Source organism: Alosa pseudoharengus, unplaced genomic scaffold, assembly GCF_046254945.1.
Source record: "Alosa pseudoharengus isolate Yale_2024_CS ecotype anadromous, Long Island Sound unplaced genomic scaffold, YU_APseudo_1.1 YU_APseudo_1.1_scf_6, whole genome shotgun sequence".
Taxonomy (NCBI): domain Eukaryota; kingdom Metazoa; phylum Chordata; class Actinopteri; order Clupeiformes; family Clupeidae; genus Alosa; species Alosa pseudoharengus.
Window position 1 is genome coordinate 38,407,288 of NW_027468848.1, and position 25,196 is coordinate 38,432,483.

The 25,196-nt window shown below is 40.6% G+C and overlaps 2 protein-coding genes across 8 annotated transcripts in view; one reads left to right on the top strand and one right to left on the bottom strand.

Moving 5' to 3' along the window:
- Positions 1 to 4,523, bottom strand: part of taok3a (TAO kinase 3a) — a 73,987-nt gene extending 69,464 nt beyond the window's left edge. For 2 of the 7 annotated variants that reach the window (XM_076271145.1, XM_076271141.1), the window contains exons 1-2: positions 4,358 to 4,523; positions 3,575 to 3,639 (exon numbers count right to left, since the gene is read on the bottom strand). The gene's annotated coding sequence lies outside the window, so the exon portion shown is untranslated. Of the gene's footprint in view, positions 1 to 1,354; positions 1,506 to 3,574; positions 3,640 to 3,783; positions 4,084 to 4,173 lie in introns of those variants that run through there. The other 5 variants (XM_076271147.1, XM_076271142.1, XM_076271148.1 and 2 more) reach the window with 3 other exon arrangements.
- A 2,545-nt stretch (positions 4,524 to 7,068) lies between these two features.
- Positions 7,069 to 19,955, top strand: suds3 (SDS3 homolog, SIN3A corepressor complex component). The gene is made up of 12 exons (XM_076269947.1): positions 7,069 to 7,288; positions 8,481 to 8,550; positions 10,472 to 10,527; positions 13,300 to 13,371; positions 13,531 to 13,550; positions 13,683 to 13,839; positions 14,252 to 14,347; positions 15,386 to 15,447; positions 15,711 to 15,732; positions 16,481 to 16,586; positions 18,690 to 18,774; positions 19,083 to 19,955. The coding sequence occupies exons 1-12, from the start codon at positions 7,162 to 7,164 to the stop codon at positions 19,179 to 19,181; spliced, it is 972 nt and encodes a 323-aa protein (XP_076126062.1). The 5' UTR covers positions 7,069 to 7,161; the 3' UTR covers positions 19,182 to 19,955.
- Positions 19,956 to 25,196: the final 5,241 nt, after the last annotated feature.

Below are 25,196 nucleotides of genomic sequence, written 5' to 3' on the forward strand. Positions count from 1 at the left end.
CTCCCTCACGTCTTTTTTGAGTAGTCCAGAACAAAATACTGTTTAGGCTGCCATATTACGCAAAAAACATCAACATGGTCTTCTCTAATCATTCAACAAAGAATAATAACTAACAAGTGGTGCTTGGCTACTGGTCATAAGATTTCTAGTGTCACTATCTGAAGCCATTCTTTAACTGTCAGCTACACCCTGACCTCATTGCCCTCACGCTAGGCCATATTTATACAAACATGGTGATTTTCCTGTCATCCCTTTTTTAGTCCATACTCTCTTGATTTGAACGGCATGAATGTAACTGCCCCCACTGTTAAAGTTCCATTAACACACAATGCTTATGTGTTGTCCGACGTGGCCTTGAGATCCAGCATGCCTTTTTTGTACAGTGTGGCTATTGTGAGGCTGGTGGCATGGAGGCCAGTCAATATTGGTAATTAAATATAGCGCCGAGCTAATCCTGTTAGCGAACATCTGCATTGAGTACCTAACTGGGCTCACAGAGCCCTAGCTCTTCTTGCAGAGTGGGTCGACTTGTCTTTGGGAATCATCATTAAAACTAGCATGCATGAGCGCCTGAGCTTGCGGGGGAGAGTGAGAGAGTGAGAGAGAAAGAGAGGGGCAAAAATAAAATAAAGAAAAAAAAAGAAAAAAAGTCAAGCCCAATTCAGCCCGGCATTTGAGACAGCATTCTTATATTAGGCATGCTAAAGCAGATCAGCACTCTGCATTAAGCCTGACAGCACCGGTTTAAATATTTGATATGCTTTGCAACTGCGTCATACACCACTTCACTGCCGTAGCCCACCGCTGACATTCTAATTCTTTCCATCTTAATATATTTTTTAGAAGTTCTGCTGCATTCATGTGTTCTGAGGGATGAGAGTGGGAGCTTTGGGTCCTCTCAGGAGACTTGGAAGATGGTGTTAGGGGTGTGTGTGTGTGTGTGTGTGTGCATATATATGCGTGTGCGTGTGTGTGTGTGTGGAAGAGTGAGAGAGAGAGAGAGGGGGATAGTGTGTGTGTGTGTGTACATGTGCATACATGTTTCTAAAACAGAGAGAAGGAGAGAAAGAGGGAGAGACAGAGGGAAAGGAGAGAAAGACAGAATGTGTGTGTGTGTGTGCGCAAGATCAGTGTAAGGGGAGGAAATCTGAAAGCAGGGCTGCCTGTCGCAACAGGTTGTCAGACCTGGCAGCCACAGAAGGCTGCTGAGGCTAAAACAAAACAGAAAGCAAGACGCTGGCCGTTAACACATGCAAACTACATTTAAATGCAATTAAATGACACACAACTGTGCATCAAGAATAACATCTTCTAACACACAAGCTGGTCAAGCATGCTCTCTGACTGCTGTTACCTGCTCAAAGCCACCTCAGCATCCAAGAATAGTTAGCTGTCCTTGTAACAAATTGATTGGCTGGGCGTGACAGACGGCATTGTCCCTGGGCTATGGTCATCGGCTCTAATTATAACGAGCTGGTGTCCTTCCAGGCCACACACTCACTCAGCGAATCCCCCTAAATAAGGTTATCACCGCCGTAAACAAAAGGTAGAGTTACTCATACACATCCTACATGGCTCTATTTTAGGCTCCATGCATAACACATCATCAGGCTTGCTCAGAGCAGAGACAAGGGCAGGTGTTCTAAAGGTGCTCGCACAGTGCCCAAACAAACTCCAACAGTCAGTTTGGGATTATTGTTGCTGTCTGATGGATGGAGTTGTTCGAGTCTGACTTTTCTAAAGTGGGCAGTTTGGACCTGGCAGTTTGTTTTCTGAATATTTCAAAGACTGCAACCTACTGCTAACTTTAGAATGTTGGGGCTGGTTGGTGTTTGTTGGGGCAGTGTGCAAGCATCTTAAAGATGGAAGCCAACCATACAATTGTGGACCAATTTCAGTTTCAATGCCTGTCATCCTGTTGGTTGTGCAAACACATGGTGAATTATTTAGGGCAGTTGTATGTTTTGTTTTATATTCAGCTGCAAACCACATACATTCTGCAGTAAGAAGTATGCGGCATGAATGCTGTAAAGGGTAAAAAATCTCTCCTTGAAATTTGAAAACTTTGTGCGAAACTTTATTCGCACAAAGATTATCCAAAGCTCTTTACCGAGAAGCCAGTGTGCAGTGATTAAGCCTGTTGCAGAGGTTTAAACTTTGCCTCTGATGCAGGGTGAAATCTGTGTGGGCAGGGTCTGAATTGAAGCCTTCCTTTTCAACAGTTTAGCTTAATAAGCTCTGTGTCAGGTGGAGCAGCATGTCACATACACCCATAACAGGAGACATCTAGAAAGACGCAAACTATACCGAACTATGTCCTTTTTCTAATGGGTGCACATGCTTGATTACACTGTCCACTACATGTTAGAAGTCCTGTTTACAAACAAGCCACACAAAAGTATTGTGTGTAAAAAGTATTTAGTAGAACCTAGTAGAATTAGATTAAGTATTTATCATTATGATTATCAGAGAAAAAGTCCTTTATGCTTCTGCTGGTGGCACATCAGAGAAAAAAAAACATGATAGTGGTAAAAGCAAACTGGCATAATGTTGAAAACTAAGGAGGAAGCTGGCCTCACTATTCACAGACTAATCTCTAGAATGAAAGGTAGAATGAAAATTATGACAGGCTACTCTCCAGACACTCCAGTCACCTAAAAAACTATGCTACTTGTGTGTGGCTGTGTGGACATCTTTTTTCTCCAAAAGCTCAGGTAACTGCAACATATTAAGGTTCACAACTGAAATGTAAAACACATAGGCCTAGCTATTAACCTATCCTACAAATCGCATCAACAAGGTTTATAGCTACACCTGAAAGAAACTATTTGCCAACTGTAGCTTGTGAGGAGACAGTAATGGCTTTCAGGAATTCAATTCTAATTCATTCACTGAAGCCAGAATTAATTCAAACCTACAAACTTAAAAACCAGCCAACAGTGCATCCAGACTGTATAAAAACGGTAAGCTATATCATGGCCGCTCCTCGACACAACACCACTAAGCGATTTCAACAGCGCAGCCTGTTACAATGTGGTCAGTCACCCACTATCAGTCATCACGCTCTGGCTTCGAACACACTCTCTCAAGGCGCGCAGACAAAGCTTCAAAACCTTGCACTGTCGAACACAGGACCTATGGTGAAATGTTAGTTTACAAAATGGCAAGCCTCACAACTAGGTCCATTGATGCTGTAAAGCCGTTTAATTTCAATGAAATGATGAAATAGTACTGGAATGTAGTACATTAAGGGAAGAGTAAGAGTAAACGGATATCAAATACGTCAGCCAAAACGTTATAGCCACCTAACGTTAGCGAAAATTCTCTTTTCTTTCTTTCTTTTATTTTATCGAAACCACATACTATGCTGTCGACGTGATCAGCTTTACACTACATTCTACACAGATAAGAGCAATACTGCTGGGGGAATACACGTTACCCACAATTCTTACTGTTTAACAGCAGAGATGACAGCATAACATTATAGTTCCAAGAGCAGAGTAAATACCAATCATTATTCCGCTGGAAAATCTGATTAGCTTTGATAGCGACACGAATGTTAACGTTAACCTACCTTAATAATGACAGCCGCCCTTTGCTCCATGTTCCTGTGGCTTCATTCTCTTCTCGTCTGTTTAACTGAAAGTAAAAATAATACCACTGTGTCAAATGAGCGCCAGCTGAGCTAGTTAAATGAACGCTTTAAACAGTAATGTGTAGCAATACATGCACTGGGAAGACGACAGAGCTAGCACACCAAACTAGTAGGCTATATTCAGGCACCTTTAACTACCGTCTGACGTTGCCCGAACATTATGCCATCACAGCGCTTAACTTGGTTAGCTTTCACCCTTCAGTCTTCACGAGAGCAAATAACCATCCATCCAGTTTACTAAATTAAATAGAATGAATTACTGAACACTTTCCTTCTTGTGTTTCGGTATTCACACAGCTAAAGAAAATTAAAAACGATAGTTTCTAAAGGCGCAGAGCATAGACAAGCTTATCAGGGTTATTTCGGTTTATCACTGGCTGACTAGCTAGCTAGTAGGAAGTGAACGCTTTCGGTTAGAATACTTGCTGGATCTGAGAAACCAATGTCGTAACGAACTGCCCAACTCTAGCAGGTGTAGCTCGTGTGCATGGCATACGCAGGGTAGCTGGCTCACTTACCTGCTCTGAATGTTTCATCAATTTTAATACTAGTAACGTTTAAACTTTAAATTCGACATGCTCATTGCCTGAGCTTTCGTGAAGGCTATGCAGTGGTCCTACAGTTGCGCAAAGAAATAAGATAAGTTGCACTGCCTAAACTCCGTACGTGCTAAAGTAAGAAGATAATTTACTATGCACCGACCCTTCACGGTTTTCATTGACGTTCCTTGTACTTTCCAAAATGTTCATCTCCACCTCTAAAGAGGAGAACTTGCAAATGAAAGGCGTTTCCTCCAGAATTGCTGTCTCTTAACTTCCTGAGTTGGACCTTCGTGTCTTCTGTCTTCCAACGACGTTGTCTAACGGAAATAAGTTCACAGAGAGTTGTTCAACCTTGAAGTCGAAAAACAGGTTGAACTGCTGCGCAACTACACTCATACTTCTGACACTTTTGGTAGACACATGTCGTATCTCGAAAAATATGAAATGTGATAAAATTTTCCTGAAGGTTATTATTTTATTTTGCGAAAAGCAACAATTGATATAACTCCACGAAGAGGAAACAAGGATGCAGTTTTAGCCTATATGCCAGCGTCTAGTGACATAGTTCTGCAATATCACACTAATTAAATTGGTCCTTCACAGTCCCTTGACAATATTCCAGAGGATAACTACACTGCCTGGTGCGACTGTTTGGCACCAGAAACAATTAATTGCAATAGACAGCAAACGCCATTTTTTTCCTATCAATAAAACACCCGTGAAGTTTGACCGCCATCTAGTGTCCAAAGTTTAAAATAGCGCCACTGTTTCATTCCTGTTGAATAATTATTAGCCCTATGTGCACATTCAGCAGCTCCTTTAACAGACTGCGTATTTAGCCAAAGACTAGATTCTACTGAAAAATTAATTTTCAAGGCATTCCGTTTCACTGTTCATTGTGCATAATCAACAGTCAAAAACAAAAATGCCACAGCTCAATGTGCTATTAGATTAATTAGAGAATATATCTTGGACTTTATCCTTGATGCAGTTTCTTGCACTTTAATGATAATGTCACTTTAACTATTTAGAAATCATTTTTTGCTACATGGGGAGGTAGCATCAACAACATCCTCCAAATAAGTAGCCTAATGATGACACCATATGCCTGTCTCTGTGCCATAATCCCTACCCACTGACAAATGTAGGCTACACAAAATATTAGATAAGAAGATGATCTGATTATTTCTTCAACAAACAACTAACACATTTTAAACTTATTATCTTCTGAATGCGGTAAATAATTATAGAGGAATTAGACATAACCCCAGGCTGACCCACCCAGAAAGGAGAAGCAGGAGGTGAACTCACAGAAATCTTTCACTTTCTCAAGCACCCAATTTACACCTTTACTATTCAATGTCTACTTGTTAGAATTGTCTGCATTGCACTAAGCTGCAATCTTCCCTTTATAATTGAGTTGTGTCTTCAACCCATAGCATTTACATGAGCCTGAGAAATGAGCCTATACCGGTCCTTTTAATATTGTTGAATCCCTATATGACCATTTACACAATAGAAATAGAATAGAAATACCAGTCATTTTAATATTGTTAAATCCCTATGTGACCATATGAGGCTGCAGTGTCTCAGAAGGCAGATGAATTTTGCACTCCACCAGTGACAGGGAACACTTCATCATTCTCCTCTGCCTACTGTCATGTGCACAGTCTGCTCACAATAGTCGTGCACTCCCCTCTCTTATCTACCCCTCCTTGTTCACAGTACATGGCAGTGAGTGCAAAAAGGATAAAGGATTGTTAAACATACATCATCTCAAACCCATGATCCTGTCATCAAGCCTCTGGTATGTTTACGATCTTGCTCCGTGTGCATGTAATTTATGGGTCGCATTTCTTACATTTCAGTGGCACAAATCATAAAAAGTTCTGCATATGGGTCGTGCTTTTGAGCTCCATTTTAGTAGAGTAGGGTATGGGAGGGCATGCATGTTCTTGAGACGTTTTTTTGTCTTTGTTGTCTAAACTGTCTGTCGAGAATAACTGTAAATGGGTGATCAAGGGAGGAAGTAGTATACTACTATTGCATAGGCCTATGTGGAGAACACTCGAGTCCACATCGAGGTGTATAAGTGTAAGCATAAATGATGGAGACAAACTGAATTATCCTACGTACATCTTACTTATAATGTGGCTTCGGATATGAAAGCTACTGTTATACAAGCATTATGGTCGAAGTGAACTTCCAGAAGACAATGGCCATGTAGTGCAGTTTTTCTTTCATGGTGTGGTAATTTGTTAGGTTGGTGTAATAAAGTAGCCTAGGCCTATTAAGTGGTTGGATAACTGAGTCGCATGGTAGCCGAATCGTACATAGAAAACTTCGGTCTCTTGCTATATTTGAAAATTATCTCATTGGAAAGTGGCACCATACTCCTTTAAGCTGCAATCATAGGCTTGGTAACGCTAGTCACGTTTCCAATCGCTGTCCATGGAGCGAAGTATTTACCTGCCAGCAAACTATCCTGCACAAATGACGCGGTAGTAAACATGCAATTAACAGAACTCAGTTAAACCCGTTCACTGAACAAGCGAGATATCTGGCATACATTTATCTTGATCAGTCGCTTCGATGCCCAATCGTCAGTCGACTGCTCTATGGACTGCTCTGCATTACAACCGATCGTCCACAACAGAAGTGGGCTTGCTTGTGTGCCTTCATGAAATGTCTAAGTTATAAGTTGTAATGTAATAAGTTTACTGCTCCACTTATTTTCACAGTTTTCCCATTTCTAATATGAAAATAAGTAATGAATTGCTTTAAATAACCGCTCTGTAAAAAATTCGGGCGCATTTATAAAGTGTGCATTTTCCATAGACGGGCATTTTCCAGCATTCTTCAGGCTTGTTGCTGGCTTACTAACTTTAACCACTCTTGGGTCCTTCCACATTCGAGCGCTGTTTTGTTGAGAAGTAAATTTCGTTGTGGAAGTGGTGTTTATGAATGATAAAGAACCAAATGGCATCAACTCTGTTGTCGCCTGTGGTTGATTATTACAACGATGAAGAAGAGCTCGATAGTGTGGATGATGATGATGACAGAAGTTTCAGGGGCAGGGACTCGGAAGAAGGTAAACAGACTAACGTCAACTAATTTTCTGACTAGCATCTAGCAGATAACCAACACTGGATATCTCCCCAGTGCGATGTCTGGCATAGCCATGAAATTAGTTAGCGGATAACTAGGTAGCTATCTTAAACAATGAAAACTTGCCAGGTTAAATTCCCCGATGTTTCGTATCAGCTACCCACTCATCAACTTAATGTGCGAATGGCGCTGTGTTGGGTATCGCTAACTACCTTGTTGCAGTGTGGTGTGATGTTGGTAGACATTTGCTAGCTAGCTAACTTGCTACCGAGTTAGCATTATGAATTATTCTTGTGAGCGGATTGTGGGTGGCCGTTGGTATCACTGAAATGACACAGATATCCTCCCAAATTACTATTTGATTAGCTAGGTGTGATGCCCGTTGATTGACCTTACTCATCATAGTAGTCAGTCCGTTATAGTGTGCTGTTACATGCCATTGTTTTGAAATGCCAGTAAAGCCTGTACCGTTAGCTGCTGAATGGTCAGGCTCTTTGGCTAATCAGACATGTTAGCTTGCTTAGCTAACGTTAATACTTACAGCAATTTCATGAAATTATAGGTAGCTTATTATTTTCTTCATTTGACGTTATAGCTTGTACGTGTATCATTGGATATTGGAAACGTAACGTTATGTCAGTGCAGTAAAAGCTTTCGCGTTTTAATGCTATTTTATCTCGAAGTTACGAATGTTTGTGATTTAAAAGGATTGGCTATCTACATTTAACGTTGCGTTAACGCTATGTGTTTTGTTCTGTGTTATGCTTGTCTGGTCTTATTTAGTTTCATGTCTGATTTGTTACATTCCAAGCATTTGAGTCTGTAATGACAGTACTGTAAATTAAACAAGATTGAAACGATATCAGATTATTTATTTGTTTTACAAATGTAACACTACGCGAGTTGAGATGACCGCGCGGTGTCAACGGCGGTGCTGGTTTTACGTTACTGGATTGATGTCAGTCTGACCCTATTTTTTACAGTCTGTGGTCTGACCATACAGTATGTTGCGATTAGATCATAGATGTTGCCATCATCATTATTAAGTGATGATGCAGTGGACTTTGGACTGAATGCAAGTTGTATGAACGACTACTTCTTTGTATCTTTTCCTGTTGCATTGACAACCCTGTGTATATCCTGTAATGACGTGATTTTTGTTTTGTTATTGGTAGACACAGAAGATGCCAGTGAGACGGACCTAGCAAAACATGATGAGGATGACTATATTGAGATTAAAGAGCAGTGAGTATAACCATCGCCTTGGGGAGTGCAATAATTGATACAATTTTAACACAGCACTAAGTAGCAGTGACTGTTAACCAGATTAAATACAAATATCACCAATATTTGGATCACAGCATTTTCAGATTCATATTCTAAATTTAAGATTTTAATATTGGATATATAATGTTTTTTGTCCATACAGGCTCATATACTTTTACCTGACGTCGACCTGTGTTGTGTTTTGTAAAGGCTAGTAAACATCACAGGGCAAATATTAGATATCCAGGGGCCTGTACTACGAAGCGGGGTTACTGGCTTATCTGGGTAACTTCGAGAGTAACTTGATCACGTGTGGCGTAACTTCCCGATTAACCCGTACTACGAAAGGTGGATAGGTTTTAACCGAGGTATGCTGCCATGGCAATTTACGATGCATCTCAAACCTGCTCCGAGCAGGTTATTTTCTTAGTTAACCCGAGGTTTCCATTAACCACACCCTTTATAAGTACCACCCTTCCACTAACAATTTCTCCCGAGACATGTCGGCGTACCTGGATGATCCATACGACATTGGAGCTAAAATCGTGAGGGACTCTCTTCGCAGGGCGAGGGGTTTTAGAGACCGCCAGAAAATATATATAGCCTACCCGGACGATATTCTCTATGAAGATATAGATTGTCAGCCGAGGGAATTCGTTATCTTTGTCAGATGATCTAGGAAGACGTCTCATAGCAATGCCCGTACGTGGACATTCATGTATTCCATCGGTGATGCTGAACATCTGAGCAAGAGTATGTCCAAAAATAAACCGGACATAGGCCTACAGTATGCTGAACATCTGAGCAAAAATAGCCTAAAATAAATCGGACATAGCCTACAGTAGGCCTAATAAATTAAAATCACCATTTTAACAAACTTGTTGAATTGAATGTCATATTACTGTACCCTGCACATAAAGGCTACACATTTCCACAGCACCAGAATCCGACCGAATGCCTCCCTCAACCCCCTCCATAATCGGCCTTCCACTATTATTTGCGATGGCCAACTCCTCTGCTACTGTAAAACACTCTGGTGCCTTTCCTCCTACAGTAGTGTTCAAAGACACCTTTTTCTTGTTAGCTGTAAAACAGGCCAAGTGAAGGCTATAAGCTAGGCCTACATGTTTTCATAATTAAGAAATATTAATGCAAGCTATAACTATATAAACCTACTATTCTGAATAATGTTTTTGTGTTTCATTTTCACCTGCTGCCATGTGCGTTTGGCAATGGGGTTGCATCTGAAATGTTCACAGGATTAGGCATACACTAAATCAGTCAATGGGGGCTACTTAAACATTCAATTATCCTTATTACTGTAATCTATATGCCCACTTCTGAATTGGGTTGCATCTGTAGGCCTTTCTATGAACTCAAAATAGGCTATTTAATTATTTCCACTCATTTCAGACATTCCTCAAGCTACTAATCCTCCGTAACACATATTTGAAGAACATGTGGGAATAAAACTTTACTTTTAGGCATTTAGGCTACCCGATCTGCAATACGTTGCCAACAGCCTTGCTTTGTTCACTGCCGACGTATTTGATTTTTGTCGTAGAGTGGGTTTTAATTCCTCATAACTTGTCATAATAATTGTGCATTCCTCATCCGTAAAATAAGGTGATCGCGTCATCATTGAAAGTGGTGACTTGCGCTGCAACCCGCCCCTTTTATGTGAACGCGCACAAACTCCAATTAGGTTAACCCCGGCTCAACAAATCAACTTCATAATCAGCGTCGTAGTACCGGTTAACACCACTTAAGATAACCAGGTTTTGTCAACCCTGGTTTAACAAAGTAACCCTGGGTTACATCTGGGTAGGTTAAGCTCCCTTCGTAGTACAGGCCCCTGGTCTCTCTCTCACCTTAGTCGTCCTTGTTCTTCAATTTGCAGGATGTATCAAGACAAATTGGCTTCACTGAAAAGGCAGTTACAACAGCTTCAGGAAGGTGGGTGTAGTGTCTTCAGCTCTTATGAAAGATGTGTAATCAGATATTAAATGCCCTGATGTTTATGTGATAAACATGTAATTATCCACCTTATTCATGAAACCCTACTTCCATCCGGTTTTCATCTACTGTTCATTCTGTTTACATAATAACTTAGTGCAGGCTAACTATAACGGTCCGTGTACCTTCTGTTCATTTGATTTTCAAATTCGAAACGAAAATTGAAAATCGAAAAATGACCTTATATCTGTATTTTTTAAAAACAAAATAGGAAATTCCCTCGTGTTTTTGTTTTGGATATTAAACTTTGTATCCCCACGACCGAAATCCAAAATCCGCACAACAATAATGTGAAATCAATTAACTGGTACACTTAATAGGTTTATTCCACTGTATCAAAGAGTAACAAGGTTGTAGCAGCACAGCTGTTACATGTACATTGAAGACAATGAGGCCTTGACTGGAGCTAAGAATGGTTTGTATATCAAATCTATCATGACCAGATTTACCCCATCCAGCAGGTCTCAGGTCAGCTCTTTGCCTCTGATGAAAATTTAGGCAAATTGGCAAAGTTTTGTAAAAGTACTCATTATTACAATGTAACAACTATATGTAGGTACCCACAAATACATGATGCAAGTATAATGATGGTACCTGATAGTACATGTTGTTACACAGGTTGTACCAATGCACCTAATTAGATAGGTACACTGTAACAGCGACACATTGAAATAAAGTGTTACCCAACTAATTTATATTTATATTCATATTGGAACAACTGAGGCAACAAGGTTCAAATCAGTACATTTATTGGGTCAGGAGCGGGGAACACAGACAGGTCAAAACATCATTATAGAACACACAAGGCTAGTCAACACATGCACAATACACGAACGGGTAGTCACACACAACACACATGAATAAACACATGAGGTACAACCATAGACTGTATGTATGTGTGTATATATATATATATATATATATATATATATATATACACACAGTCTATGGGTACAACCAAGGGAAGACTACACATGCTAACACACCACAAGGTAAATGCAAATACAACTAGGCCTACTAAAACCGATATATCACATTCCAACATGCACATATGGCATTATGGGAGTCCGATACAACGAGTCAAATGCAGTTTAAACTGTTTTTTTGCAGTTTAAACTGTTAAGCTAAGCCTATACCTACAAAACATAGGCAAATAAATGCATGATGTCAATTGTCTTTTCAGTGACATTTCCCCGCTTTCTTCGAAGGGTGCACACAACCTTAATCCCACTCCCTAGCACACCTGGGACATAAATTAGGCCTACATATCGATCAAAATGAGAAGCTTGGAATGTTCTGGCGATTTTTTTCTATGTGCAGATCACTGTCCTTCAACATCACCATCTTGCTCCCTTTGATGAACATATAGGCTAGCAATTATCCATTCGGGCAGTGGCAAAAAAATGCTGTCAGCATGCAGTAGCTTGTTGAGTGCGTGGTAGCCTCGTGTGCCTTCATTTTTACCTTGAATAATGACTAATTGAAATTACAATATTGAAATTCAAACCCTCATTGTATATTTGATTATTTTTTCCACAAAATGCTTCAATATTTGTGTTTTATTTTTCTCTGGGAAGTACTGTTTTAGGTAAAGGTCTTCAAATCCGTTTTTTGATCACTGTTTCAACCTTGAAAATCAAATGAACAGAAGGTACACGGTACCTATAACATTCTCCAACTTATATTTCTTTCGAAAAGTTGACAATTTTGCATTCGATGTGGATTCTCCATAATATATGACTGACAGAAAAAAATACATGCGTTTACTTTTACATGGCTTAGGATGCGTCAGGCAATGTTTACCATCACATTAAATTCAGTACAACACAGCTTCAGCCAGAAATAGAAAAACTGATTTCTGAATACTAAAGTGTCATGGCGATGCCCATGTTTGGCTCAGGAATAAGGTGGATAGTTGCAAAGTTTATAGGAGATGGGTGTAATTATTATACTCTTCCAGCTCCCAGCTTCTTCTTTCACACCAACGCGGGTCCAGTATCAACAATATCACCTTAGCCTCAGTTGAAAGTCTTATGATGACTTTTCTGCTGCTATCCAACATCCCTTACTCTATGTTGGGATAGTAAGGGGTGAAATGTAAGGGATAACGGCCGCCGAGGTGTCCCAAGTACGGAATTAACAAACGATGCGGAGGCAAAGAACTCCACAATGCGCAGTCCATTAATTCTGTATATCGTGGCCGTATCCTGCTTCTCCCCCTATGTATATAGGTAATAGTCATGCCTTTATAGCACGCAAAGGAAACAAGCGGTTCAGTTTCAAAAGAAGCCAACTTATTCAGTTTGTTGTGCTACTTCCTTTGGTTCTGACAGTGATAACTGAGGGTAGTTAGCTTGTATACAGATGAATCCATTGTTGTGAAGCCTGCTGCCTAGTTTAACTGCCGTTTACGGGTTGTTATAGTTACCATTCAAAAGAGCTTCAATGTGGAACAGTGTTTAAAATTTGGTGATTACCAGATCTAATTTATAGGTGTCCGGATATACAGAGTTAATAGCCACCTCAGCAGCCAATCAGAAAAGAGTATTTCATCTCTCTGGGGGGAAAGTAGTAATATGAGAGGGCAGCTGTTTTTATGGATACAACTTGAATATGGATAAGCATGAGCAGTACTAAGATCTTTCCCCCATGTAACATCCCTTAACCAGCATATTATTGAATAATGTATGATAAAATGAATATTGTCCACAGGCACGTTGCAAGAGTATCAAAAGAGAATGAAGAAGCTAGATCAGCAGTACAAGGAGAGACTTCGCAATGCAGGTCAGTCCACTCTTCTGTGCTCGAGTCACTAAAAGATTTTACATCGACGGTATAGATTTTGCTCATTGTCTTGCATTTTGCTGCAAAACTCATGCTTAAAATAAGAACCAGTGAAAATGTATTTGGCGTGCCTAATAGATTGTCATTTCTGGTTTACAGATCTGTTCTACCAACTTGAGGTAAGTGCTCTAAACAACCTGTGTAGTTAAATCCATAATTGTTATGATGGGACACATCCTGCTTATACTTGGCCCTTGTATATTCATTACTACACACTCTATCTTTCTGTCTCACACACTGATTTGTTATAGACGGAGCAGGTGGAGAGAAGCTATATCAAAGAGAGGAAAGCAGCGGTGAAGGAATTTGATGATAAGAAAGTTGAGCTGAAGGAGAACTTAATTGCTGAGTTGGAGGAGAAGAAGAAGATGATCGAGAATGAGAAATTAACAATGGAACTCACAGGCGGTAGGAACCACAGAATAATCAGATGGGGTGGGGGGGGGGGTGATAAGACAACGGGCATGGGGGGGATTAACATCTGTAACGTAGCACAAAGATGTAATTTATTTTTTCTCTGATGTCCGTGGTATCATTTTTTTGAAAGGAGAGAAAGAGGATTGAGAGAGACAGCGAGAAGAGAATGCTTCCAAGACTTCTGAAGAATTGCATTCGGAATTAACGGGATGCCCAATTACTGCGGGCTCTTTCATGGGGGCATTAAGTCTGATTAGTCGCTTTGTGGGAACTTTAAATTCTCAATTATCACTCTCAGATTGAAGCTGGTGATGTGCTAAAGCCATTTCCCTAATTGTTTCAGCTTCGACACATCGCCTCAGAGACCCCTTGCGAGTCAGGCTGAAACTTTCTCTCTCCCCAGATTCCATGGAAGTGAAGCCCATTATGACCCGTAAGCTCAGGAGACGACCCAACGACCCAGTTCCCATCCCTGACAAGAGACGGAAACCTGCGCCTGATATCCTTATCAAAGCCCTTGTGACAGAGCGCCGTCACCATGTGACGTATGCGTTCTGATTGCCATACCAACAAGCTTGGCTTTTTTGGTGTTGAGGTCCAGCTGCAGTTTTTGTCCTTTGTTGACCTGGGTTTGATGGAATGTCTTGCTGTGTGTGTGTGTGTGTGTGTGTGTGTGTGTGTGTGTGTGTGTGTGTGTGTGTGTGTGTGTGTGTGTGTGTGTGTGTGTGTGTGTGTGTGTGTGTGTGTGTGTGTGTGTGTGTGTGTGTGTGTGTGTGTGTGTGTGTGTGTGTGTGTGTGTGTGTGTGTGTGTGTGTGTGTGTGTGTGTGTGTTAGTGTGTCATGGATGCACACTACGTAAGGGGAAGATAACGTGTTGGAACTATCGACTATGTTGTCGATTATGCGCCCTGACCATACCCATGTTTCCAGTTCTTTGACGTTGTAGTCAAGCTGCAGGTTTGGTACCCGGGTCGAGTGACCACTCTGCACTCTCCCTACGCTACACCACTCTCTCTCCCCTCTGAAGACATTTATGCTTTTGCTTGCTGGTCCGTTGCCATAGCATACTAATTTATCAGGAACCTGCCCTAGCCATTCTCAAATGATTGGCTTTGTTTGTTTTTATTCAAGGATATTTTGCTTTTCGCTGCTATTTCATCAAGTCAACATTGTTATAATCAGTGTCGATTGTGCTTGATGAATAATTGGCCAACCGTAGGAAAATTACCAGTCCTTTTGGTATGGTCATTGTGCTGCTTGAGGCTAATAGACAAATATGGCTGCAAATCAGCCGTTGATTGTATGATTGTGCCATTGAAGACGCACACGTTTTATGCTGTTGATAGTCACAGCCTTTATTCATAATACCTCTTTGAATTCACACCCACACAGTTCTGGCCTATCAACCATAGTGCAATCGTAGAGTAGCTAAAATAACAGGATATGAAAAATTTCCTTTTATATCACCAGTTTTTGTCATTGATGTTGGTATTGATGTATTTTATTACAAGATATAATCTGCCTTAACTCTCAGCACCTCAGTTAAACTATTTGTTGACAGAAGAACAGATCATGGAAGATCTGCGGACACTAAATAAGGTGGGTGTGAGACAGAGAAGCAATTAGTCACCTGCCATGGTCACGAATTGTTTGTCTTGTGTTTGTTTGAAGTCACATTTAAATCACTGCCACTATGATGGAGTGACTCACAACCCATCTCATCTGTTGTTTTCATAGTTTACTCTTGTATTTTTTGTCATATATGTTTGTACCTTAATAGTACCATACTTTTAAATACTTTTTATGTTGTAGAATACTTTTGCTTTGCCTCTAATCTAGTCTAACTGACTATTTCTTTACAGCTGAAGTCACCAAAGCGACCTGGTAAGACATGCTTTAATATATTTATAAAATGCATGTTAAAATAAATGTTTATCTGTGTTAAATAAAACACTTACTTTGCAAGGGATAATGGAAGACAATGTATAGGTAGTAGAAAGATAGGTACCATGTTTTGGTTGTAATAATCACCTGCTTTTACGATAATTGTCTCTGTTCCATCATGTTATTTATTTGCTAAATAACTTTGCAGAGTCTTTTGATATTAAAATAAAGATTACATTGTAGACCACAGACAGCATTGTCAGTACAGCTCTATATTCATAAACAATCTCACAAACCTTTCAATGCTTTATTTGGCATTGCTAAATATAGACAATGACAAAAAAAAACAGACATTGATTTTTCTCCACCCTCACAGCAAGTTAAAAGAAAGCCAGATGCCAAAGAATGGAAATAACTATTTTTGCCTCAAGTTCTCATACTTTCCAATAAGCCACCCATATTGCAGGTGCTTTTGTATCCATATTTCAATGGTATCGATATTGCAGTTGCAGTCGTATCCCTATTATAATTCTATCTGTATTAAATATGTGGTAGGGCTAGCAAGCATGCATATCATTTGCAAATAACATTGCAGCTGATTAGTTTTGCCTGATCTGTATACTAATTTTATGTCCATGTAGTAGTGGTGGTGGTGGGGGTGGTAGTGGTATTAGTAGTAGTGGTGCTAGTAGTGTAAGTAGTGCTTCCCATGAGTAATGTGTGCTTCCTGTGTGTTTGTGTTGTTTAGCCTCCCCCTCGTCTCCGGAGCACCTCCCCACCACCCCCCTGGAGGCCACGGCCCAGAGATACGAAGCACGCATAGAGGAGGGGAAGCTCTACTACGACAAAAGATGGTACGTAGCGCAAGTCATTGATTGAGCCTGTTTGGCTTTATGTTCGTGTTCAAGGGAGCTCAGATCACCAATGTTACACCAGGATTGAGGGCCACATTTTTCACAAAGAGAGGCGCAGTGTTTGATCCTGACGAGAGATTGTTGATATCTGAACAGCCAAACAAACACACCCCTCCCTTCTGTGCTCCTGAAGCAGTGCTTAAATGTTTGGTCCGTGTTTCCCTCTAACATAGTAGTTCATGCTTCGGCCACTAGGTGATACCATTTCTTTTTGAAGTTTCCTGTAGAGGCCCTCAGGAAAAGCTTATATCGTATGCAAACAACCCGTGCAGTCCTGTTGAAATGTTTTATAGACGGCAAAGCTTTATTTATTTATTTTTAAAAACCTCCCTGTAAGTATGTAGTATTATAAGTCATATTTCCCATAGCCAACAAACTTCTCCTGTTGGTAAAACATCCTCTAACAGCTGTGACAGAAGGACCTTAGTGTCTAGCTTCACAATATTAGTTTGACATCACGCTACAATATTCTTCAATGCATTGACCATTCCCATTGGAAGTGTCACAAACAGATTGTCTGTGTGTCTGTGTCTGTGTCTGTGTCTGTGTGTGTGTTTGTGTGTGTGTGTCACAGGCCTTTGGGCATGGAATGCAAAGCCTGGCACTCGTCACAGTGATTCCTTTGAAGCTGAAGCTGAAGACAGACTTTTAAAAAAGTATTTATTTCCAATGGAAAGAAATATGATTTTCTTTAGTCTGCGAGTACAGACTGTGCCACCGAGTTGAAGTGCTGGGTACCTGCTGGCTGACTAGCTCACTCAGGCAGGGGGCAATGGAAAGTAGTTGCCACGGGCAGACAGCAAGTAGATTGCACCTCCATAACTCCCTTTTTAGAGCGATTTACTTTCTTTTTTTTTTTAAGCCTGCCTCGAGACAGACAGCCGGGTGTTTGAGCTCTACGGCCTCATGGAGCAAACCTTTCTCACATCCCGGCTTGAACGATTTTTCTTTTTTTATCCTTCTCTCTGTCTCTTTCTTTCTTTCTTTCTTTCTTTCTTTCTTTCTTTCTTTCTCTCTGTCTTTTTTTCTTTCTCATTCTCTCTCTCTCCCGGGTAGAGGTTCGGGTAGGTGACCCGGGTAGAGGTTCACTGTGGAACAGATCTTACCCCGATTCGACACTGGTCTGCCCCACAGTCGCCGGGCGTCTGTGGCGAGATTGTAACAAGCAGCCTACACTTGAGCCGCACATTTATAGCAGCTTGAGAGGAGCTCTCCAGCACTAGACATGATCATCTGTCTTGCATATTCTTTGTGGGCTGACATGGGGCGCTTAAGATTACCTGCATAATTTGCACTTTCAAATGGTCTGCAAGCCTGAACATTGTGGGTTCAAGGACTCTTCACGCCACCCCCATACCTGCTAGCACACAGTGATATTTGCAGGTCATAGCCTCCTGAGAATGCCTTCTCAACGTGGCTTTGAGACATCTTTTGTCCAGTCCTAAAGCTGAAAATATTCTATTAAAGCAGAGAGTTGTTGTTGAGAGCTGGCAATCTACTTACTGAAAAGGCATACAAAATCCTTACAACAATAGCACAGTTGGCTCTGCATGCTAGCCTATTGCCAGTATTTTTGCAAATATCATAGTCTAAAATGCATAGTCTAGCTGGCTACTTGGAATGACAGATGTATGTATCTCTCTTCTACATGACCAAATATGGTGAGAGATACTTTGAAGATGATCCCAGCACTAAGTACTTGCTTCGAAAATGGCACATTTTAGTATACTGTTGCTTTATGAGTCATGTTGTGTTGCATTTGACATGTTTGACACAACTCCACCAGGTGTATCAGTACTTTCTCCCTATTAGTACTCTATCCATTGGGCATGCTCTGTGTTGTAATATTTCTGTGTCTGACTCACACACCTACTTTAAATTAATTGTGTTCTTTAATATAGATTTTTAAAAATTCTGGCACAAAACAACCTGACTCAATCTGCATTATTCAAGATGGTCTACCGATCGGCAGTTTGTACTGTATCAGTTGTGTGTATCACCAGTATTTATGGTTGTCTGTGTTTCTCTCCCTTACACTCCAAGGTACCATAAGAGCCAGGCTATCTATCTGGAGTCGAAGGAGAACACCAAGATCAGCTGTGTCATCAGTTCCATTGGCGCTAATGAGGTAGGGGTCTGAGCGATTTCACCAATCAGGAGCGTGTGAACAGGAAGCATTTCTTAGTATAAACGAGTAATTCTTCACTGAAGTTTGTTGCTTTTAACTGTTAGTGGCTAAACAGCTCTTAGTATGAAAACAGTGGATCTGGTTTTCGGTCAAACTTCTCATCTACAACTTTGCAACATCATTTGCATAACATCTATCAAAGATCTCTTGCAAACCAGATTATATCTAGCAGCAGTTTTGTAATAAGAATTGTTGACTTCTGTGATGCAATCTCATGACCCCTTTTTATTCTTTGATTTCTCTGTCAGATCTGGGTGAGGAAAACGAGCGACAGCACAAAGATGCGAATTTATTTGGGGCAGCTACAGAGAGGAGCGTTCGTCATCCGACGCCGGTCGGCAGCATAGAAATCCACCGCCCTCGGTTTCACCCTCGTTCTCTCTCCCTTCATCTCCCTTCCCCCTCCTCTCCTTTCCGCCTGTTACATACCTCTCGTTAAATTCTCCCGTCCTTGGCTCTTCGAGCACAGTTCACCCCATTTCATCTCAACTTTGCGTTTTTCTCGCCACCTCACTCCATGCCTAAGGTGGTCTTCCTCTGCCAAGTGACCCTTCTGTCAACCCAGCTCTGTGCAGTGGCAGAGAAAAAGAAAAACACCACAGTACGCCAGCAACAACTATTGTTTTTCCTTTACGTTTTTTCCCCTTTTGTATACTCTTTTTGTTTATTTGTTTGTATTTTTTCTCTTTTTGACTTTTTTCTCTCAAGAAGGAACACTTTCCAAAAATCCATCACTGTTTTATTTTTGTATTTCTCTGTGGTGTTCTCAATCAAGATGTGCAAATACGAGATAAATCTATATGCAAGACATATTGTCTGACATCTTTGAGGCCCTAAATCATGACATTTTTTTTTGTTCTTTTTGTTGTAAAAAAGCATTGACATTGGAACAGGTTTTGGATAATGGAGGGAGAGAAGGTGATGTGTAATATGTTGTATATATTTTCTGAGTGTACATGAGTGCAGCTGTCCAAAGTCTCTTTTTTTGTTTCTAGCCAAGCAATGCGGAACCTGTCGGAGTGGTTGTCCGAGTTGTGTGCAACCAAGCTCAATCACGGATGTGGACAGTTTACAAGTGATGTTTGTGTTGTTTCCCATTTATTAAAGAATTTGGCTTAATATTTGGCTGTCATTTTTTGTTTTTGTTTAGGACTAATGTTTGATTGTAGAGCTTCCACTTCAAGTTTAACATACTGGTAGTCATTTACTCAAATAAATTTGTACATACTCAAGGTGAAGATATTATGTCAACATATTATTTCAGAGGTGAAGATATTGCAATTTCAGCATTGAAATCTAATCATAGTTCTTCACCAATTTTGTGACTTCTTCCACATTGCCATTCCCAGCTTGCAGTTTACTTACCTTTTAGGTATTGTGTAAGCACAGAAACGCTCTCTCCTTTCCATCTTGGACCGGCCCTTTCACCTGTCACCTTTCCTTGCAGCAGCAGTGGTGGTGAATAAGCAGTTGGCCTGCCCTAATGATGCAACCTGTCAGACCAGGCGCCGATTGTTTTTCCTGCTGCACAGAGATTGCAATGCCTCATTCTTGTTTGTGTGTCTCAGACGCATTTGTCCAATTTTCTTTGAGCATCGGTTGCTGCCCTGGAACTAATGACCTGCCTCATGCCTTTCTGAACTAGCCAGCGGTCTGTGGCTGCAGCAACACTAATTTGTAGCCGCGGTCTTAATGACTACAGAAGACTATCCGGGCATGAACACACTCAGTTTGAGAGAGATAAAAATTAAAAGCCATTGCCGGTCACAGTTGCAGTCTTGTAACTTTTGCATCCCAAAGCTGTGTCAAGCTGGTAAATGAGTATGTAGCCATTTTTTTTCCGGTAAATGTCTCAAAAGACTGTAAAAGCAACTATGTGATAATGTCTGAGAAGATTATTTTCTGTTTCTAAATTAGCTATTTGAAACTGATAAAAGAAAAAAAGAAATACAGATAATAGCCTACTCTGTTTTAATGATCACTAATTATGGCAGACAATGAAGAAATCATTGGGCGCTGCTTGGATATATCAGAAATGTAACAGCAATGGGTTTATGTAGGTAGCAGACTTTCAGAGAGATGTGTTAACATGAAATTACACATTTAAAGTTACACCCAGGGTGTTTCTTGACTCTGCCAAATATTTCATCACCTTGCTTATCACCTGGTATGGTTCCCTCCCCTTACCTCCAAACAGCCATCCAACATCCGTCTTTCAATGCACTCACCCATCAGATATGGTCATAATGCTCGCCGCTCTTTGGCTATAGGCCTACTTGTCAGACACGTCTTAATTGGCTTTAGCTTTGTGTTTCTTTGCCCTGTCAAGTCGACACAGACTCAGTGGCCAGCCAATCCATTCAGTGTTCAGCTAACCGCGGATGTGTTTGACTACTGTGGGGTGTCTCTGTCTCCCATTTGTAATGTTTCGATGGCTGAAGACAATGAGATGGGAGCAGGGTCAGCACATTTAGTGAGCGAGAAAACCAATACTGCCGACAGTGTGAACGAGAGGCTAATGGGAAACTAATGAAAAGGCACTGTAGTGCTCTGTTAATGTCCGTTTTACTGAGCCCTGAGGCTAATTGGCAAAGATTTTAAATATACATCAAAATAATGATTGAATTTTATAACGTTTTATGATCTGAAAAAACATTAAACTAGAATGCTTTTTCTACTGGCTTGGCATCAATCATAAAACAGTATAAACAAACTGAGTTGTCCACAAAGCGTGAAAATTGTCTGAGAGGAAATAGCAAACAGTGCTGGACCCTTGTTAGAGTCAACCCAAGGATCTGTCTTAGGCTTACCAAAAACTTGTAAGTGATTTCTGAAATATGACTCCCCTATGCAAAGACTGTAAGACAACTCTTGTAGGACACCAGCTGCTTTTCCATTCAATTACCCAACACCACTTTGAAGTTTCATCCCTCCCTTAATCAGTTTTACATCTTCCTGGGAGGCACTGGCACTCACATGTATCACCTAGGCCTATAGCATTAAAGCTGCAACCTGCTCAGGATTCTCAGCTGGGGGCGCAGTGGAATGGACACCCAGGAAAAAGGTCTCGCTCCATGTTTACATTGTTGTCTGTGTTTATCTCCTTGTGCCAGGCTTAGGTTTGCTGCAAACATGGCTGACCTCAGATTTTACTCAAGTGGACCATGCAGGCAGACAGACTCAGAGCTCAGAGATCGCCTGGTATTTCTGAATCACACAGTGAAATTAGTCTAGTCTTGTCTTGGTTGAAACCAGACTCTTTTCTTATACTGATCAGCAAATGAATGGTGAGGTGCTTCTTATGCCCCCTGGGCAATAGCCGCGGCCAGAAGCATTATGTTTTCAGCTTGTCCATCTGGTTGCACATCCATCCTTTGGTCCCTCTGTCCATCCTCTCTTTCCCAGTGTTGTGGACATGATATATTAAGACCACCTTGAGACCACCTTTTCTTCACATTTGGCACAAACGTTTACTTGGACTTTGTTTGATATCTTTAAATAGAGATTATAGTTCACTGTTTTAGCATTTAGTTTTTTAGCAAATGTCCAGTTTTAGCATTTCAATTTCAGTATTTGGTATGTGGAGGTATAAAACTGTTGGGAAGGCTAATAGGACTGGCTTAGAAGCAGACAAGCAGTATATGCCTTCGATGTGTTGACATCAACTCATCGACAGTAAAAAGACAGAGATGTGTGGCATGAAAAGGAAAGATCATCATCTGTCTCAACTGGATGGCTCCCCGTGTTGAAAGGGCAATTATTACCTTCAAATGCTCTCAATTTGGGCTATGAAAGGGAAGGTCAGTGAAACATATGAATAAATAACACACAACACATCTGGCTTCATCCATGGCGGAAGCGGAGACACAACAATCACGGTATGAATAATTCAATAAATGGAACCAAGCAGAGCCTGCAGGCAGCATTGCTCTCGATTGCTTGGCAGCCAGATAGGGGTGATAATGCCCTCATCTGTTTTTTTTTCTTTCTTTTTTGCATATATGTAATTGTTCAATTTCAACATGGAAATACTGACATTTAAACTGTAATTATATGACAAGAAGGTTTTCTTTTCCAAGTCGTCGGTTTTTCATAGTCTTATCGCTCTTAAGCATGCTTTTATGGTTTCATTTTTCTTAGCATAGAAATCTCAAGAACAATTTCCTCCCAGACACAAACTTGGTTTATCCACCAGAGCTGTGCATCAGTGGCAGGGGAAAAACACATCATGATGCCATCATCACATTATTCCCATCTGCATCAGCTTATTTGCTTCTCTGCATTACATCAAAATAGTCAGGGGGCCAAAACTGATATTAAAACTCTGTCGGACACTTTTTGGTACAAGCATACAACCTATCCAGTATTAATATTTAACCCCTTAACATGTGTTCTAGCCAGGTTGTCAGCTTAGAAAATGTTTTTTTGTCCATTTTAACACCATATTCTTATAAGTGGTAAAAGCGGATTTTCCCCCCCAAAGTGCTTTCATTTTCTTCCATGTTACCTACTGTAATTTTGGGCAAATGTGCAATATAATCCAATTTATGTGCAAGCATGATCATTAGGGTGGTTGTCAAGCTGATTTTTTTTTTGTGTGTGTATGACTTTAAGCAATTTCAGGCCAATTTGTTGGTTTCCTGCTCAACATGACATACCAACACTAAATGTTGAATATCTCCACAACCACAAGGACCATATACATAGAAATGGTATCACAACACTCATGGGCTGTCTGCAGAAGTGTCAGAATGAACATGTATTGTACAGTGTAAGAGAACAGAACTAGAACAATAAAAAAACAATCTTCACCTAAAGAGAACCAGTTTTCAAAGTGAATATCAGCTTGGAAACATGACATAGTATCCCAAAACCTCTATCAATCAGTACCCCTATCTATGGGAATGCCAAGTTTAAGTCAAGCCAAGTTTAAAGCTTGTAGGGAGAGACAGTGCAATGCTGCACAAGTTGTAATTCTTTAATGTCAAGGCAGCAATGTAGAACTGTAGATGGTAGTCTATGGTGCTATTTGACTTCATTAATGTACCAGGTTGTAACACAAATTATATTTAATTGACATATCACTATAGTTATTAATTCCATCCTAACATAACTGCTCTCTCACTTCTTTAGGGTAAGGGGTTAGTAACTAGTTAGTAGTAATAACTAGTCTTGCTGATCCTAGCACTTACCACCTGACTAGAACTGACTCTCGATTGTTTAAAAAACAGCACTCACTGATGCACTTATTCTTATTGTACTAGAGCTTTTTAAAATGGTCCTATAAGTGTTGAGAGAATTGCTTTATAAAGCTTAAACTGTTAACCATGTTGTTAGTTGCTTTGGTTAAAAATGCGTCAGCCAAATGTAATGTAATGTAATAACTAATAGTTGTATGGCAAAGGTATGTTTTTCCCCTTCCCAGCAGTGACACTTAGGAAGGCAGCCAACAGAAGGCACCCAGGGACCATGTCCATGTGCTCAATCTGAGTCCTAGTCAGGGACACAAAAGTAGAGTTTATCGTTTGGAGAATGAATACATTCCCGATACAAAACATGCATGCATCCAAGGGCATAATATAAATCTAATCTACAAAACAAGAAAAACAATATCATGCCAAATAATCTGAAACAATGTAGTTGCATGTAATGTGGCAAAACTCAATAATAATGATGCGAGTACCTGAGTATTCTTGCACCGAGCTGCACAGGCACATCCACATGCCCCACTACAAAATATTCCACTTTTTTGACATTGCCTGGTACTGCACTGACTTCCACTTTCCTTGCATCCACATATCGTCAGCTCCAAGCATCTGGCCTGTACAGGTTCTTTGGTTAAAAGCTGGGGGACAAGCATTCCATCCTTCATGTGCCAATCACAACTGGTTGGTAAGGGCAACTGTGGATGGGTCACTGGTGACTGTTTCCACTGAGTTGGTGGTAAAGTATCCACATTGGCTTTCACTTTCAAAAACAGGGCACAGCGAACATCATGGATTGAAGTGCTGTTTGTTTTTGGATCATACCGTTTGCAGACAAACTGTTCTGCTGAGGATAGAATAGCTGGACTTGGTACTTTATCCTCACCAAAGTTGTGGAGAAGATGAGGGCACTGCTGGAACACTTTCCACGCCATCCTTTTTCATATTCCAGTGACCTGACTGGTAGTGTCACATCCAGTGATGGCATGAAATGCCAACAGACCATCCAGAATCTCATTTGACATTTTAATATCATGCACTTTAATGTAGCGTGGTTTCTTGGCAGTTCCTGCTTTCATCCAAATTTCTGGGCTCAGCAGGTTGCAAACACAAGCTGCAACAACAGTACATCTGTGTCATTGCACTGAATGATGAGCC

Bases quoted from the DNA above. Each gene is read 5' to 3' on its own strand.
- suds3 (XM_076269947.1), top strand. From the start codon at position 7,162: ATGATAAAGAACCAAATGGCATCAACTCTGTTGTCGCCTGTGGTTGAT. The intron at 8,551-10,471 runs GTGAGTATAACC...TTCAATTTGCAG, and splicing joins TATATTGAGATTAAAGAGCA to GATGTATCAAGACAAATTGG. The intron at 18,775-19,082 runs GTAGGGGTCTGA...TTTCTCTGTCAG, and splicing joins GTTCCATTGGCGCTAATGAG to ATCTGGGTGAGGAAAACGAG.